The sequence below is a fragment of the Hylobates moloch genome, unplaced genomic scaffold (assembly GCF_009828535.3).
Source record: "Hylobates moloch isolate HMO894 unplaced genomic scaffold, HMol_V3 SCAFFOLD_13, whole genome shotgun sequence".
In the NCBI taxonomy this organism is placed as follows: Eukaryota; Metazoa; Chordata; class Mammalia; order Primates; family Hylobatidae; genus Hylobates; species Hylobates moloch.
Window position 1 is genome coordinate 34,973,568 of NW_026652288.1, and position 18,737 is coordinate 34,992,304.

The window sequence follows — 18,737 nt, forward strand, 5'->3', positions numbered from 1 at the left end:
CATGGACCCAGCCCCTCCCCAGTGACTTGGGTCCTGGGGTGGCTCCGGGTCCCCAGTCCATGCACAAAAATCTCCAGAGTCAGGCTCCTCCCTGGGGTTCCTGATGCCTGTCCAAGAGCTGCCCCGAGGGCAAACCTAAAGACTGTTGAGGGCTGGGATTGGGCCAGCCACGCTCGTGTTAGAAAGGAAAGGTAGAGCCTGAGTGCCGGGAAGGGCGAGTGCGCCCTCTAGTGGGCACCTCCTGCTAAGGAGCAAAATGAAGCCAGGAGAGTTCAGATATCAGGGCTGGCCTTGGACTAAGAGCAAGTTCAGGTGGAGGGGACTGTTGGGCAACGACGAAACTAAGGTGAAGGAGTGGTCGGGAGAGAGGGGAGGAGCAGGTGAGAGGAAGCCCCAGGGAAGCTGAGGAAGGGCACCGCAGGGCTCTCCACTCCTCAGCGTTGACATTTGGGGTGGTCATGCTGGTGGGGCTGTCTGTGAGCTCTAGGATGTTCAGCACCATTTGGGGGCTCTCCCCCAGCTCTGACAACCAACAATGTCTCCGGACATTGCCAGATGCCCCCTGGAGGGCAAAATTTCCCCTGTCCGAACCACTGATCTACCTTAATATCTACAAACAAGTCACCAGTAAAATCTTTCATCTCTTGGTAGAAGAATTGTGAGTGTGAGAGTAAAACTGACATCTTCAATGTCTGTTGAAATGACTTTGACTTAATCAGAAACTTGATGTCTCAGGAGAAGACACGTTTAGAGGTGATGCCACATGACTACCTGTACCTCACAGCAGGAAGGGTGAGGCTTTTCCAAGGGTCTGTAACCACAAATCAAAAGGGTCTACAGTCCACCTCACTCATGCCTGTAATCCTAGCACTTTGAGAGGCCAAGGCAGATGGATCACGAGGTCAGGAGTTCGAGATCAGCCTGATCAATATGGTGAAACCCTGTCTCTACTAAAAATACAAAAATTAGCTGCGCTTGGTGGTGTACGCCTGTAATCCCAGCTACTCAGGAGGTTGAGGCAAGACAATCGCTTGAACCCGGGAGGTGGAGGTTGCAGTGAGCCGAGATCATGCCACTGCACTCCAGCCTGGGTGACAGATTGAGACTCCATCTCAAAAAAAAATCAATTCTCTCATTAAGAAGAAATATCTTATGAAGAAAAAATTCATAGCAAAGGAATTTCTATATATTTTCAAAATTGCATACTGTTAGATTATTCCTTAAATATGAATCCATCCCAAAATAGACCTAGTAGCTAGACTGTGCTAAAGTCTCATGCCGGCCCTGTGAGCTCACAGCATTCTGCTGCCTCTGCTCTGGACACTGTCTCAACCTCAGGGGCTCAATATGGGGTAGGAAGGTGTTTTGAACATCTTCACCATTCACCCGTCCACCTCTCACACCCATTCACATCTCAAACCTGTTGCCCACTCTTGAATTTGATCTTTAAATTACTGACCTCTATTTCTGTCCCTCATTCATCCCAATATGAGGTGGGCGGAGGTTGTTCCTTCTGCACATGATTTTGAGAAAAACTACTCAACATTAGTTTCCTTCACATCTCTTGAACTGACCTCCACCTGCAGCCCTATAATCATATTACCAGCAGGTTTTGGACACTTTTTCTGGTAGTCAAATGCTTTCCATATTTTGTGGGGAAATGTGACTCGCTCCACCCCAAATACAGAGTTCCAAGTAGAAATGAACACAGAGATATTACCTTTGTGTTCAAAGAGAAAATAGTTTCTATAAGAATGTATAAAAGTTGAAATTATAGGAGAGTCCACTTAAAACACACATTGTGTTCATGGTTCTCACCATTTCCCTAAGAGACATATTGTAAAACATGACGTTAATAATGATTTTAGAAAAATAAACATTGATCACATTTGCTGATATTGTTTTCTTAAAATAATTTTAAAAGAAGGAGGTGGTCCCTCACATGTGCCCAGGCCAGGTGTCTGAATAGAATTCTCCATCTGCAGTGACAGTGCCTGACAAGATGACATGGACTCTGGCCTGATATGCAGCCATCCCTGTCTACCCCCTGCCTGCTACAGGACAGAAACAGCCCAGACCCCAAATCTTCAGTTAGGGAGCTGAGAGAGGACATAGGATACCCAGTGTCTCTTACCTTCTTCCAGTCCACTGCAATGGGTACCACTGTGATCCATTTGCCCCTGAGGACACCCACCTCTTGGCCCCTAGTTTCTAAGAGTCAGACCTTTCTGGCTTCTCTGGGTCCCAGATGCTTTCACCCTGCTGAGCCCTGCTCCTCCCCTGCCTTGCCAGGTATCACTTCTAGCTCCTGCTGACAGGTCAGCCAAGATCCGTGCAACAGAGGATAAACAATGATTTTAATACCTACTGTGTCTGGTGGAGATGTTGGTTGTACAGAGAAATAAAGTAGTAGAGATGCATACAGCTCCTCCAACAACACTGTGTTCCAAACAATGTCTTCTGTGCCCATTATCATGGAACTCACTGTCCCTTACCATGTGGCCAAGTGCTTCCAGGATCTCTCAATTCTTCCACGGGAGGCAATGCACACTTTAACACAACACCTCAGCAAGGGAAGTGGGGATAATTTATCTACTTAGATTAGGTTCCTAAAAAGGTCTCTAGACAGCCAAATTCCCTCCAGGAGGAAAGAGAAAAGCTTTCCCCAATTGTGAACCATTGATGTAGTTGTTTTTCAAAAGAAAAAACTACCCCTAAATAGCCAAAACGATCTTGCCAAAATAAATTAGAGGACTTGTACTTTCTTATTTGAAAGCTCATGAACAGTACAATTATTAAAAGGGTGTGCTACTGGCATAAGGATACACACAGAGACCAATGGGATAAAACTGAGAGTCCGGAAATAAACTCTCATACTTACGGTCAATTGCTCCTTGACAAGAGTGTCAAGATAATTTAATGGGGTATGAATAGTCTTCTCAAATAATGGTGCAGGGACAACTGGATAACCACACGAAAAACAATGAACTTATGGAACTCTTCATCCCACCATACCAAACAATTACCTCAAAATTGATCAGTGACTTAAATATAAGAGCTAAAACCATAAAAATGTCTTAGAAAAGATATAGGGGTGAATCGTGATGACCTCAAATGTGACAGTAAATTCTTAGATATGACACAAATGCATGAGACACAAAAATGAAAAGTAGATAAATTGGGCTTATCAAGACACAAGTCTTTTTTATGTCAATGGACATTATCAAGAAAGTGAAAAGGGGGCCAAGCATGGTGGCTCACGCCTGTAATCCCAGCACTTTGGGAGGCCCAGGTGGACAGATCACAAGGTCAGGAGATCGAGACCATCCTGGCTAACATGGTGAAATCCCGTCTCTACTAAAAAAATACAAAAAAAAAAAAAAATTAGCTGGGCGTGGTGGCGGGCGCCTGTATTCCCAGCTATTTGGGAGCCTGAGGCAGGAGAATGGCATGAACCCGGGAGGCGGAGCTTGCAGTGAGCCAAGATCACACCACTGCACTCCAGCCTGGGCGACAGAGCAAGACTCTATCTCAAAAAAAAAAAAAAGAAAAAGAAAAAGAAAAGAAAGTGAAAAGACCAGACACAGAATAAGAGAAAAAAAAATTGCAAATCATATAGACAAGGGTATCATCTCCAGAATATATAAAGAACTGCTACAACTCAATAATAAAAAGACAAACCTCCCAATTTATAAATAGGAAAATGACTCAAATAGACATTTATTCAAGGAAGATATACGAACAGTCAAGAAGGACATGAAAAGACACTCAACTTCATTAATCATTCGGGAAATAGTTATTGTTCTTTTAAAATGTTAAATAACAAGTGGCAGCCTTATGTAGAATTTGGAATCCTTATACGTTGCTGGTGAGAATATAAAAAGGTACAGCCACTATGGGAAACAGTTGTTTTCTTCCTCAAAGAGCTATTCACAGACTTCCCATATAAAACAACATTCTTTCCTAGGTATATACCCAAAATATTGAATCCAGGGACTCAAAGAAGTACTTGAATGGGAATGTTGATTGCAGCATTATTCACAATAGATAAAATATGGAAACAACCCAAGTGTCCATCAAGACATGAATAAATAAACAAATATGGTGATACATACAACAGCAAGTTAATCAGCTATAAAGAGGAATGAAGCCCTGACACACACTGGAGCATGCACAGACCTTGGAAACATTATGCTCTTGAAATAGGCCCAAAACAAAATGGCATATGTGTATGATACCATTTATATGAAACATCAAGAATAGGCAAATTCATAGAGACAGAAAGTAGGCTAGAGATTATCAAGGTCTAGGGTGGACAAAATAGGGAGTTATTGTTTAAAAGATACAGGGTTTCAATTTGGAATGATGAGAAATTTCTAGGAAAGACAGTGGTGATGGTTATTTAACATTGTGAATGTGGTTAATTCCATTTGATTGCACCTTTTAAAGTGGTTAAAATGGCATGCTACATTTGTATATAAATGTATATTTATATATATTTATATCTTACATATATACACATACATACACTCTACTACAATTTTTTAGAAGTCTTTAGTTAAAAAAAAAAAAAAAAAAACACAGCCAGGTGTGGTGGCTCACGCCTGTAATCCCAGCACTTTGGGAGGCTGAGGTGGGCGGATCACAAGGTCAGGAGTTCAAGACCAGCCTGACCAATATGGTGAAACCCCATCTCTACTAAAAATACAAAAATTAGCTGAGCGTGGTGGCACACACCTATAATCCCTGCTACTCAGGAAGCTGAGGCAGGAGAATCACTTGAACCCGGGAGGTGGAGGCTGCAGTGAGCCGAGATCGCACCACTGCACTCCAGCTTGGGTGACAGAATAAGACTCCCTCTCAAAAAAAAAAAAAAAACCACTATGTAAAACCCTGATCAGATAGCCCTCACATATGCAGATCCTTCATGACCTTATCCAGAGGGAGATCCAAGAATTTGGAGACATGAGGCTGCTCAGCCAACTGCAGATGCACAACTTAAATGTATTTGCAAAGAGACTGAGAATTAAGCTGGGGGCACAGACCTCAGCACTCCCAGGACAACACCCTCCCCAAGGATTCTGACTTTATCTGACCTAGCGCACTATCCAGATCTTGATGTGGGGGTAGGGCAGGGGAGGTCACGAAGCCTGTTCTCTGGACACTCTGCGTGAGCACACAAGACCCCCCATTAGGTCTCCAAACACAGCTCTGACTCTCTGGACATTGTGGGAAGGAATCTAGCTTGGGCTCAGAGAGCACACAAGGCAGTCAGTTACGGAGAAGAACATGGAGCTTGAGGAGCTGGTCGCTGACACAGAACAGGGTCCCTGCAGTCCATGGTCCAGCCTACTCTAATGTACCCACCCCACCACGATCCAGGCACCCCTGAGAAATAGCTTTTGGGCCTCCTCTGGGGTGACACATCAGGTTCCCTCACTGTCAAACTGTCCACAAAAAGCAGCACCTTGGACAGCACCCATCCCAGCTTCACCGTTTCTCCCTGCCAGTGATCAGTGTTCAGGGCTCAGAAGAAATGGCAGAGGCCAGTGAGCCCAAAGATGGTGAGAAGGGCAGCAACCTAGGGGCAGCTCCCTGGAACAGGAGCAGGTGGGGCCACATGGAGAACGTGGTGCAGGAAGGAATACCCAGGAATGGGCAGGAGAGGAGTCGAGGACACAGGCTCTGTGGGTCTGCAGCCTAGGGTGAGATTGTGAGTGTGAAGCCATCTCAGCAGAAAAGGCCAGGTCCCATGGACAGGAGGGAAAGCAGCTCCCACCTCCCCTGCTAGAAACTGAATAAATCAGCCTGTAATCCCAGCACTTTAGGAGGCCAAGGCAAGTGGCTCATTTGAGATCAGAAGCTTGAGACCAACCTGGCCAACATGGGGAGACCCCATCTCTACTAAAATACAAAAATTAGCCAGGCGTGGTAGTGCATGCCTGTAATCCTAGCTACTGGGGATGCTGAGGGAGGAGAATCACTTGAACCTGGGAGACGGAGGTGGCAGTGAGCCAAGATCATGCTGCTGTACTTCAGCCTGGATGACAGAGTGAGGCTCCATCTCAAAAAAAGAAAAAAGAAACTGAATGTGTCCCCACAAAACTGTTGAAACCCTCATCCTTAATGAAATGGAATTTGGAGGTGGGGTCTTTAGGAGGTAATTAGAGAATGACTAGGTCATAAAGCTAGGGGCTTCATGATGGAATTAATTCCCTTATAATAAAAGGAAAATACAAGAGAATGGCATCTCTCCCTCTCCCTCGCTGTCTCTCCACCCCCTCAAAAACCCACACCATGTGCAGATACAAAAAGAAAGTAGGCATCTGCAAGGAAGCCCTCACCAGGGCTGAGTCACCTGTCTCCCTGACCTTGGATTTCCCAGACTCCAGAACGATGAGAAATAGATCTCTATTGTTTAAGTCACCCAGGCTATGGTGTTTGTTATAGCAGCCCAAGCCCAGGAATACATCATCTAGCCCAGGGTTTTGAGTGAAACTCTTCAGGTTCTCTATCATATTAGCTGGCAGCTCCTGTCCCCAGCAGCACCAAGGCCTCAAGAAAAGCACTCCAGCAGGGGCTCAACCTGCATGGGTCCCTTGGGTCAGCCTCGATGTCAGGCCCCAGATGGCAGGTGAGGCTTCAGTGAGTGACACAACCACAATGCAAAAGTGTAAGAGTTTTGGACAGATGCACTGGCTCATGTCTGTAATCCCAACACTTTAAGAGGTAGGTGGATTACCTGAGGTCAGTAGTTTGAAACCAGCATGGACACCACGATGAAACTCCATCTCCACTAAAAATTAAAAAATTAGCCAGACATGGTGGCACAAGCCTGTAATCCCAGCTATTCATGAGGCTGAGGCAAAAATGAACCCAGGAGGCAGAGGTTGCCATGAGCAGAGATTGCACCGCTGCATTCCAGCCTGGGTGACAGAAAGAAACTCTGTCTCAAAAACTAGAAATAATAATAATAAAATAAAGTGTAAGAGTTTTACTACTTACAGACATGGGGAAGCACACAGCACACCTGGAGACCACGCAGAGGTCAGGGAGCCCAGGGAGGGAGGAGAGAAGGGTCCTGGTAGGCCAATGGCTTTACTGGGTCCAGAGTGTTGTCTGACAGGTTTACAACAGGGAGCTTTAATGGGCGGGTTTAAAACAAGTGAACACTGGGTCAAGGAGGTCATACTATGACTGAGAGGTGGTCACTTTAAATTTGAAGACAAATGTCGAAACGATCAGTTTAAAGGAAGCAGCTGGAGGGAGGGGATCTCAGCACAGTAGGCAGGAGAGATGCCTCTAAGATTTTATCTCTGGCCACTAACTGGAGCCTTTTTGACTGGGTACAGTATTGGAAACTGTCATGGTGACCAAGTCCTGCCTCTGATAAGAGGCAGTTAAGCTTACACCTTAAGAAATGGATGCCAAGGACACATGAAATTATGAGCACTCACGACACCCAGGAACACGAACAGTGGGTTGCTGTGCCCCAGAATCAGGTGATGTGCCCCAGAATTTGTCCCTGACAACAAGAAATGAAGATGATTTGTCCCTGCTCCCCATCTGCTCCCCTAACATTGATATTCCCGCCCTGCACCTCCCTCTTCTGCTCCCTGCCCAGTGCTCATCTCAAGGCATCATTGCACCCCGGGCATACACAGTACAACCTACTGCACACAAACACAAACTCACAGAAGGTGACGCAAAACCTGCATTTGGAACATCTGATTGTGAAAGAGGCAGGGCAGTGAACTTGCAATCACAGAGACGGACTCGTGGGTCTGGAATGTGATGGAGCTCTCCTATACACCAACAGCGACCAGGCTGAGAATCAAATCAAGAACTCAACTCCTTTTACAATACTGGAAAAAAATACTTAGCAATATACCTAACCAAGGTGGTAAAAGATCTCTGCAAGGAAAACTACAAAACACTGCTGAAATAAATCATAGATGACACAAACAAATGGAAACACATCCCATGCTCATGGATGGGTAGAATCAATATTGTGAAAATGACCAGACTGCCAAAAGCAATCTACAAATCCAATGCAATTCCCATCAAAATACCACCATTATATCTCACAGAACTAGAAAAAAAATCCTAAAATTCATATAGAACCAAAAAGAGCCCACATAGCCAAAACAAGACTAAGCAAAAAGAACAAATCTGGAGGTATCACATTACCTGATTTCAAACTATACTATAAAGCCATAGTCACCAAAACAAATGTGGAACCAACAAAAATGTCCATCAATCAATGAGTGGATAAACAAACTTGGTAGGTATATATGTATGTGTATGTGTGTGTGTATATATACATCATATATATATATACATCATATATATATATATATATAATATATATATATATGATGGAATACTACTCAGCCATAAAAAGGAATGAATTAATGACATCCTCAGCAACCTGGATGGGATTGAAGACTATTATTCTAAGTGAAGTGACTCAGGAATGGAAAACCAAATATCGTATATTCTCATTCATAAGTGGGAGCTAAGTGATGAGGATGTAAAGGCATAAGAATTACACAATGGATTTTGGGGACTCAGGTAAAAAGGGTGGGAAGGGAGTGAGGGAAAAAATACTACAAATTGGGTTCAGTGTATACTGCTTGGGTGATGGGTGCACCAAAATCTCACAAATCACCACTAAAAAACTCATGTAACCAAATACCAATCTGTTCCCCCAAAAACCTGTGTAAATAAAATATATATTTTTTAAAAAAAGAAAAAGAAAAAGAGGGGTAAATCTTGATGACTTCGAATGTGGTAATGGATTGTTAGATATGACACAAAAGCATGAGCAACAACAAGGAAAAATAGATAAATTAAGCTTTATAAAGATGCAAGCCTTTTGTGCATCAAAGGACATTATCAAGAAAGTGAAAAGACTAGGCACAGAATGGGAGAAAAAATTTGCAAATTACATATAGAAGAGCTTCCTGTCCAGAATATATAAAGAGCTGCTACAACTCAATAACAAAAAGACAAACCACCCCCTTTATAAATGGGCAAAAACTCAAATAGACATTTCTTCAAAGAAGATATACAGGCCAGGTGCAGTGGCTCATGCCTGTAATCCCAGCACTTTGGGAGGCTGAGGTAGGTAGATCATGAGGTCAGGAGTTTGAGACCAGCCTGGCCAGCATGGTGAAACCCCATCTCTACTAAAAATACAAAAATTAGCTGGGCATGGTGGTGCACGCTTGTAGTCCCAGCTACTTGGGAGGCTGAGGCAAGAGAATCGCTTGAACTCAGGAAGTGGAGGTTGCAGTGAGCTGAGATCACACCACTGCACTCCAGCATGGGCAAAAAAGTGAGACTCCATCTCAAAAAAAAAAAAAAGAAAAGAAGAAGAAGGAGAAGGAGAAGAAGAAGAAGAGGAAGAAGAAGAGGAGAAGGAGGAAGAGGAAGAAATACAAATAGTCAATAAGGACATGAAAAGACACTCAACATCATTAGTTCTTAGAAAACTGCAAAGTCAAAGCCACAATGAGATACCATATCACACTGACAACAATGGCTATCATTCTTTTAAAATGTTAAATAATGTGTGGCAGCCTTACATAGAATTTGGAATCCTCATAATTGCTAGTGAGAATATAAAAAGGTAGAGCCACTATGAAAGACAGTTGTGCTATTCCTCAAAGTGCTAATCATAGAATTATTATGTGAAACAGCATCTATTCCTAGCTCTATACCCAAAGAATTTTTTTTTTTTTTTTTGAGACAGAGTCTCGCTCTGTCGCCCAGGCTGGAGTGCAGTGGCGCAATCTCGGCTCACTGCAAGCTCTGCCTCCCGGGTTCATGCCATTCTCCTGCCTCAGCCTCTCCAAGTAGCTGGGACTACAGGTGCCCGCCACCACGCCCAGCTAATTTTTTTGTATTTTTTTTTTTTAGTAGAGACGAGGTTTCACCGTGGTCTCGATCTCCTGACCTCGTGATCCGCCCGCCTTGGCCTCCCAAAGTGCTGGGATTACAAGCGTGACCCACCGCGCCCAGCCCTATACCCAAAGAATTGAATCCAGGGACTCAAACAGGTACTCAAATGAAAGTGTTGACTGCAGCATTATTCACAATAGATAAAATATGGAAACAACCCAAGTGTCCATCAACACATGAATGTGGATAAACAAATATGGTGATACATAAAAACAAAATGTGAATCAGTCATAAAGAGGAATGAAGCTCTGACACCCGCTGGAACATGCAGGGACCTTGGAAACATTATGCTAAATGAAATATGCCAGAAACAAAATGAAATATGTGTATGATTCCATTTATAGAAACCCCAACAACAGGCAAATTCATAGAGACAGAAAGACTAGAGATAATCAAGGTCTAGGGTGGAAGAAATAGGGAGTTATTGTTTAAAAGATACAGAGTTTCAGTTTAGAATGATGAAAATTTTCTAGGAAAAATACTAGTGATGGTTATTTAACATTGTGAATGTGGTTAATTCCATTCGTTTGCACATTTTAAAGTGGTTAAAATGGCACATTATACATATATAAATGTGCATATTTACAGATATATTTATAAATATATATTTATCTTACACATACAAATATATATGAATGTACATATATACACTCTATCACAATTTTTTGAAAAGTCTTTGGTGAAGAAAACCTACTATGTAAAACATACCCACCCTAATCAGATAGCCCTCACGCACTTACATGCAGACCCTTCGTGACCTTATCCACAGAGAGATTCAAGGATTTAGAGACATGAAACTGCCCAGCCAACTGCAGATGCACAACATAAATGTATTTGCAAAGAGACTGAGAGTTAAGCTGGAGGCACAGACCTCAGCACTGCCAGGACTCTCACCCTCCCCCATGGATTCTGACTTTATCTTACTTGGCACATTATTCAGATCTTGTTGTGGAGTTGGGGCAGGGTAGGTCATAAAGCCTGACCCCAGGACACTCTATGTGAGCACATGAGCCACACACACCCCATTAGATCTCCACACACAGCTGTGACCATTGTGAGGAGGACTAACACAGGCTCAGAGATCACACCAGAGAATCAGCCACAGAGAAAAACACGGGGCTGGAGGAGCTGGTCCCTGAGATAGAACAGGGTCCCTGCAGTTCATGGGTCCAGCCCACTCCAGAGTGTCTACCCCCCACCCCCACTGTGATGCAAGCACCCCTGAAGAACAGCTTTCTTCAATGGCCTCCTCCTTGGTGACACATCAGGGTGCCTCACTGTCAAGCTGTCCACAGAGAACAGTACCTTCGGCAGCACCCATCCCAGCTTCACCATTCCTGGGATCAGGGCTCAGAACTCTGAGCTCAGGCCTCAGAAAAAATGGCAGAGGCCAATGAGGCCAGAGATGGTGAGGGGGGGCAGCGACCTAGGGGAAGCTGCTTGGAACGGGAGCAGGTGAAGCCACAGGGAGATGGTAGCACAGGAAGAAAACCCAGGAATGGGCAGAAAAAGTGAGGAGGAAACAGGCTTTGTGGGGCTACAGCCCAGAGTGGGACTGTGAGTGTGAAGCCATCTCAGCAAAGAAAGCCAAGTCTCAAGAACGGGAAATGAAGCAGCTCCCAGCTCCCCTGCTGGAAACTGAGTATGTCCCCCCAAAATTATTGAAGCCTTTATCCTTAACGTGATGAAATTTGGAGAAGGGGGTCTTCTCCCTGCCCAGTGCTCAGCCCCACCCAGACATCACTGCACCAGGGCATACACAGTGCAGCCCACTGCACACAAACACAAACTCACAGGTAACAGAAATCTGTGTCTGGGACATCTGATTGTGAAAGGGGGAGGACAATGAACCTGCAACCACAGAGACTGGGACTCGTGTGGCTGGAATGTGATGGAGCTCTGACATAACATGTGGGTGACCTCGTGTGAAATGTGCAGATCCATGTGGAATAAAACACGCAGCCTGGCCTGGGACTGCGGCCACCCACACTTCCCTTCCAGTCCACCAGAGGGCGGCAGAGTCCCTCCAGCCTGGAGCCTTCCCAGGGGTTGCTGACCTCCCTCAGCAGAACCCACAGCCCAGCAGGGTCCACCCTCACCAGGGCACCTCGGCCCACGTCCTCCTTACCCTCCAAGCTCCCCATACGGACTCTGTCAGCTCCTCCTTGCAGCCAGGCAGACGGCAACATGAGGCCGCTCCCTCTGCAGGCAGCTCCTGCCCCACACACCCAATCCTTCCCTGGGCCTAGCTAAAGGCATCTCCCAGGGCAGCGCTGGTGCACGCGACGCCACACTGGGCGCTTTCCCCTCGTGACCTCCTTCTATCCTCATCAACTCTTTCTGTGACTGCTCCCTAAATGCCCGCCCCTGCTCCGTGTGTCCTGTTCTCTAGGGCATGACAGGCTGAGCCCAGCGCTGACAGAACCACAGCTGCCTGAGGGCCCACAGTGCCTCTGGGGAATCAGCCAGGCACCCTATGACCTTCCCTCTGCACCCCAGGAGGCTTGGAGAGTATGTGATGGTCACGCCCAGGCACTATCTGGGATGTGGCCACCTGCTCCCTGCTGTCCTTCGTGAAGCCAGGAGGAAGGAGAGCGCTCTCTCATGTACACAACCTGGGGAGCAAGGGATGAGCTCCCTTTGTTCCCAGAACATGGCCCACCCCTACCTGCCCTCTCAGGTGTGAGCAACGTCCCCCCAGACGGGCTCTCCGGCCACTGCCCATCCTTCCTCTACACAGAGGGGCCTGGCCAGGTCCAAACCCTTAGGACAGACCCCAGGAGATATCAGCATGGAGAGGGCTGAGCCCATCCTGGCTGCAGAGTAAGTTGGGATGGGTCTCTCCAGCTCTGAGCCCCTGCTCTGTCCCAGGCTCCCTCTCCTGGATCTCAGAGAGCACTGTCTTGTGGGGCCCCTGGGCAACTCCCCACTTCCTGCTGCACTAACCATAGGGAAGGTGGGGTGACCACAGGACAGTCAGCTGGGCGAAAACAGAGGACACCCAAGATGGTTAGAGAGAACATGGAAGGCCCAAGCCCCAGCTCAGCTGCCAGAACCCAAAGAGCAAGAAAATGGCTGATACCTGTCCCTGATGACCACTAGGCCCACAGTCCCCACTGACCAACCAGAACAGCCCTCTCTCTCAGGAGGCATAAGAGATTATTTGCCCTGCACACCACCAGTAAGGATAGTCTCCTCTGGGATATCCAGGACATTGAATGTCCATCCTTGGAAGCTGCAACCAAGCTTGACACAATGAGAGAGGGGGAGAATCACTCTCACCAGTGAGCACACACCTCCCCAAAGCTCAGTGGTGGTGTCCCTGTGACAGGGTCCTTGCGGAGCCCTGACCTCCTGATCTGAAGGGAAGAGCCAGATGGGGATGGGAGAGGGCAGGGGGAGCGACTGTGCATCCCGACCTGGAGACATGGGCTGCAGGATGCTGAGGGCACAGGGCTGTGCTCATCGAATCTCCAGGGTGTGTGTGACTGTGTGTGTCTCTTTGTGTGTGTGTGTGTGTCTCTCTGTGTGTGTGTGTCTGCATAGTGTGTGCAGAGGTTGGGTGAGAGAATCATTGCTGAAGGAGTCAGAGACCTCAGCAATTCCCAGGGGCCTGAAACACAGACAGAAAATAAAGAGAAAGGAGGGACAGGGAGGCAGGACTGAGAGGGGAGGGGACAGAGAGGTGTCCTGGGCACAGACCCCGCCCATGAGCCTGAGAAGTGCTCCTGCCCCGGGAAGAGGCTCAGCACAAAAGGAGGAAGGACAGCAAAGCTGACAGCCGTGCTCAGAAAGTTTCTGGATCCCAGGCTCATCTCCACAGAGGAGAACACGCAGGCAGCAGAGACCATGGGGCCCATCTCAGCCCCTTCCTGCAGATGGCGCATCCCCTGGCAGGGGCTCCTGCTCACAGGTGAGGAGAGGACTTCTTGGGAGAGGACATGAGGAGGAAGAGCAGTGACTGGCTGGGGTCTCCTGGGGAAGACAGGGCTCTGAGAGGGGACAGAGGGCTTCTGTTGGAGCCTTAATAGAGGAGAGGACACAAGAGAGGGGCAGGGGTCACAACAGGAAAATCACATTGAACTGGACTTGGTAAGAAGCAGGAACATCTCAAGTGTTCCATATTCCTGGTTAATCATCACTGGCCACTACATTTTGAAAAATGATAATAATAACCATACCAGATGACACTTCAAATAAAAGCATAACCAGGATATGAAACATTGTCCTCAGCCAACAACGTCAGACATTGGCAAATAAACCCCAGGAAGCAGAGGGCCCAGGGAATGCTCAGGAACTCATCCACAGGAGTCTGCAGTCTGTCCCAGGCACTGGGGTGCAGCCAACATCACACAAGTCCCTGTCCTCACAGAGCTCACACTCTCCTGGGGAGGAAGACAGACACACAAAGACATCTAGAATGTGAGGTCAGGCACTGACAGGAGCCCTGGAGGGAACACAGCAGGGAAAGGTCAGAAAGGGAAGACCCAGGGTCTCCAGAGGAGGTGTCATGGAAAGGGTCTCCCAAGGACGCCCTGATGTGAGCAGGATCTGAGGGCAGTGTGGAGGGAGCTGTGCAGAACCCTGAAGAAGAAGATTCCACACAGGGAAATGCCAAGGTCAGAGGTACTGAAGAAATGGGGACTGTGCTGCTGACATTGATTGACTCAGTAGGACACACACACACACACACACACATACACACACACATAAAAACACACAAACTCCAAAGCTGATGTCCCCATTTTTCCACTCCAATACATAAGTTGCAATATTGCTTGATGCTCTCTCCCTCTCCTAGCCTCACTTTTCACCTTCTGGAACCCGCCCACCACTGCCCAGCTCACTATTGAAGCTGTGCCATCCAATGCTGCAGAGGGGAAGGAGGTTCTTCTACTTGTCCACAATCTGCCCCAGGACCCTCTTGGCTACAACTGGTACAGAGGGGAAACAGTGGACGCCAACCGTCGAATTATAGGATATGTAATACCAAATCAACTAACTACCCCAGGGCCTGCGTACAGCAGTCGAGAGACAATATACCCCAATGCATCCCTGCTGATGCGGAACGTCACCAGAAATGACACAGGATCCTACATCCTGCAAGTCATAAAGCTAAATCTTATGAATGAAGAAGTAACTGGCCAGTTCAGCGTACATCGTGAGTGATTCCCCATGACCTCTGGGTGTTGGGGGTCAGTTCTTCACACACACAGGATTGTTAGGCCTGGGCTGTGCCTGTGTCCCTCTCTGCATTACATCCCACTTTAGGGTTTGGACATTTAGTGCAGGACACACTCAGGGGAGACAGACTTCCACAGATCAGAACTCCTTTCCTGCATCCAGACCCTGCAGACACTCACGGCAGAGGAATGACAGTCTGATGGGGGGACTCAGCAGAAGGAGATCAGTCTCAGCCAGGCACCCCGTGCCCTCCCCATGGACCTGACCCTGAGAAAGACTCTGAAGAACTGGGTCAGGGCCTGACCTGAGGGGCCCCCTGGGATCCTCACAGAGAAGCTCATCCCTGGAAGCCCCTGCTCCAGACCCCTGTCCCAGGATCCTGACTCCAGGTAACCCCGGGAAACCTATGCTAGCACTGGGTTGTAGCCTCCTGGGCAGGGCCAACTAGGAGCAAAGATTTACCAGCCGTCCAAGGGCTGTGGCTCCTGGAGCTGCTCACCAGCCAGGGCTCAGACTCCAGAGCCTCATCTGGGCAAGGACAGAGTCTTGTCCTTCACCTGAGACTCAGAGTGGAGAGGACAGATAGGCAAGCTTCTTAGGTCATCAGCCAACTGGCCTGGGAGGCTTAGGAGACTCCATAGGAAGTTCAGTGTCCCCAGGGGCAGAAATAGAAGAAAGACGTTCCTAATAGCAACCTGTCCAGCAGGGATCATGCCAAGGGGACACTCTCATGGAGGCAAATAATAACACGTGCGGTTTGTGTGAGCGCCTCCTCTGTGCAAGTTTCAGGCCAAGTGACTATGAATAATTTAATGCTAATTCATAGAAAACCTGGCAGAAAATATCATTTTCCTATTGAGAAAGAAATAATAATTCTTTTTCTAATTCTTTTTCTTTTTTTTTTTTTTTTTTTTTGAGACAGAGTCTCTGTTCCCAGGCTGGAGTGCAGTGGTGCGACCTCGGCTCACTGCAACCTCCGCCTCCCAGGTTCAAGCGATTCTCCTGCCTCAGCCTCCCGAATAGCTGGGACTACAGGTGCATGCCACCACCCCTAGCTAATTTTGGTATTTTTATTAGAGAAAGGGTTTCACCATGTTGGCCAGGATGGTCTCTATTTCTTGACCTCATGATCCGCCCGCCTCGGCCTCCCAAAATGCTGGGATTACAGGCGTGAGCCACTGTGCTCGGCCTATTATTTCTTTTAATAGAAGCTTATTATTGAGAAGAAACAGAGGCACAGGAAGACACAGTCACTGAACCAGGGTCACACAAACACAAGGGACAGATCAGGGTCGCATGAGGTCTCTCTCCAGCCACAGCCCCATCCTCTCTTCCACAAGAAGGCAGGGTTTATTGGGTCCCATGGACCCCATGGTCATCCATTGGCTCAAATCCTTTCTTTCTTCCTGAGCATCCAAAGCTCAGAGAAGTGAGAGCAAATAAGCAACTGATTAATTTGTACTCCAGAACTAAATCACCTGCCCCAACTGTCAGAGCCAGTGTGAGGAATGTCCAGGCTCCCTCTAAGATCCTAACCCCCCTCACTGAACCTGAAATCCTGTTTCCTGATGTGTTGCTGTCACTCCCATGGGAGGACAAAAGAGAGGACTTTGCTTTCTCTCCCCACTCACACCCTGCACCAGGACAGGCCTAACATGTGACACACACTCAATCGTTCTCTTATGAAGGAGAAAGGGAATGAATGAGAGAATGAATGATCCAAAACCTCTTTAGAGACTAGATCCTGGATGGCCAGGCAGGTGCTATCTGATGGGCTTACTGCCTGTTCCACACAAATCTGTGTCCTCATGATGGCACCATTGTGATAAGATGGGGTCCTTCAGGTGGGGAGATGCATGAGCCACTGGCATCTCACTTAGACTCTGTGCAATTCACAAAAACCTAATCCAACTCTACTTGTGTCTTCTGAGGTCAAGAGAAAATGAAGAAAGCATTGCGCATGCCTGTTTTGGGTTCCTCCCAATTTTGCCTAACTCTGCGTAGGAATTAGGGGCAGGAAGCTTTCTAAATTTACTAACATAACACACATCGCTTCTCCTAATTTGGCATTGTTCCTCCCTTTATGGAATTGACACACCTAAGAGTTCCTCTCTGACCAGTTCTGTCCTCCTAACAGGACTCACGTGCCTCCCTCTACCTGGAAGTTGCTAATTTCAAGTGAACTTCAGGATCTTCCTTTGCGCATAATGTGATCCTGCTGGAATTCACAGGACGCCTAAACCTTATTTTGTTATCAAGAGAAATACTCCTTCCACCAATTGATTTTAGATCTGTGGACAATTAATAGCCATTTCTACTTATGGAAAAAAAATTCATGTTTCCCGCAATTTTGTTTTTGACTATAGTCAGAACATAATATCTAAACTCCTGACAAATTTTAAAATGTAAATTACAGTTACACGTTGACCATCAAAAATCCCAAATCTGAAATGCTCCAAAATTCCACATTTTTTGGCCACTAACGTGATGCTCAAAAGAAATGCTCACTGGAGCATTTTGGATTTGGGATTTTCAGATTTGAGATGCTAAACCAGTAAGTATACTGCAAATGTTCAAGAATTTATAAAAGTTAGAAATTCAAAACACTTTTGGTCCTAAGCCTTATGCATAACAAATACTGTGTATGAACTATAGGCACAAAGCTGTACAGCAGATCTCTAGAACCTCCTCATCCTGTGTAACTGAAACTGCAGACCCATGAACAACTCTCCATTCCCCCCACTCCCAGCCCATAGCAACCACCATTCTACTACGTGATTCCATGAGTGTGACTACCCTAGGAACCTCGTGTAAGTAGAATCCTACAGTATCTGTCCTGTCAGTGACTTATTTCACTTTGCATAATGTCCAGTGGGAGAAAATATTTGCAAAACTTCTTCCCAAATTTCTCTCTCATAACTGTCAAACACCCATGGTCCATGAGGGCCAAATTTCCAGCACTTCATGCTCCCCCTTCCCACCAGTCAGTTTGCATTTGCAAATGTCCACATGTATTTATGGGAGGATCCACAGCTCCTCACCTGCCCCCTGCAGGGAAAGAAGGGACATTAAAAACCAAGGAAAGGAAACAGGGTTCTGCTCCAAAGCCACCTGCTCTTGCCTGTCCCCTTCACTCCTTCTAGATCATTCCTTGGACTCTGCTCTATCTTTAGAGGTCACTGGCTCAAGTAAGTCAAGATGAAACACCTGGGAAAAACTGCCCCACCTTGTGGCTCCACTGCCTGATGACGGAACCGACCTCCAGGCTTGCCCCGGCCTCCCCTGTGTTATTTCTGTTGAAACATCCAGTCAGGAATTAAGGATAGTGGCAAGTCCCATCATCTCCCATCTCTAGAATGTTCTTGGAAACAGAACCCTCAAAAACACACCTCAAAGGGCAAAGTAGGACTGTGAAGCTGGAAGGGACCCAGCACCTATATGTTTCAGGTGAGGACCCCTAGGTGGGCCAGGCAGGCAGGCTGGTTAGGGAGGGACCAGAAGAGGCACCGGGATCTGTAACTCCCAGTCCTGGGTCTGTCCACAACCCAGCGCTGCTGCTCAATTCACACTTGAGAAAGTCTGTGCTT

General features: G+C 46.9%; 2 protein-coding genes across 4 annotated transcripts in view; one reads left to right on the top strand and one right to left on the bottom strand.

Moving 5' to 3' along the window:
- Positions 1 to 18,737, bottom strand: part of LOC116480610 (carcinoembryonic antigen-related cell adhesion molecule 1-like) — a 1,172,951-nt gene that overhangs the window by 355,802 nt on the left and 798,412 nt on the right.
- Positions 1 to 18,737, top strand: part of CEACAM8 (CEA cell adhesion molecule 8) — a 33,405-nt gene that overhangs the window by 6,121 nt on the left and 8,547 nt on the right. For 2 of the 3 annotated variants that reach the window (XM_032172789.2, XM_032172790.2), the window contains exons 1-2: positions 13,816 to 13,879; positions 14,768 to 15,127. In XM_032172789.2, the coding sequence (XP_032028680.1) occupies positions 13,816 to 13,879; positions 14,768 to 15,127 (424 nt within the window). Of the gene's footprint in view, positions 1 to 13,775; positions 13,880 to 14,767; positions 15,128 to 18,737 lie in introns of those variants that run through there. The other variant, XM_032172791.2, reaches the window with a different exon arrangement.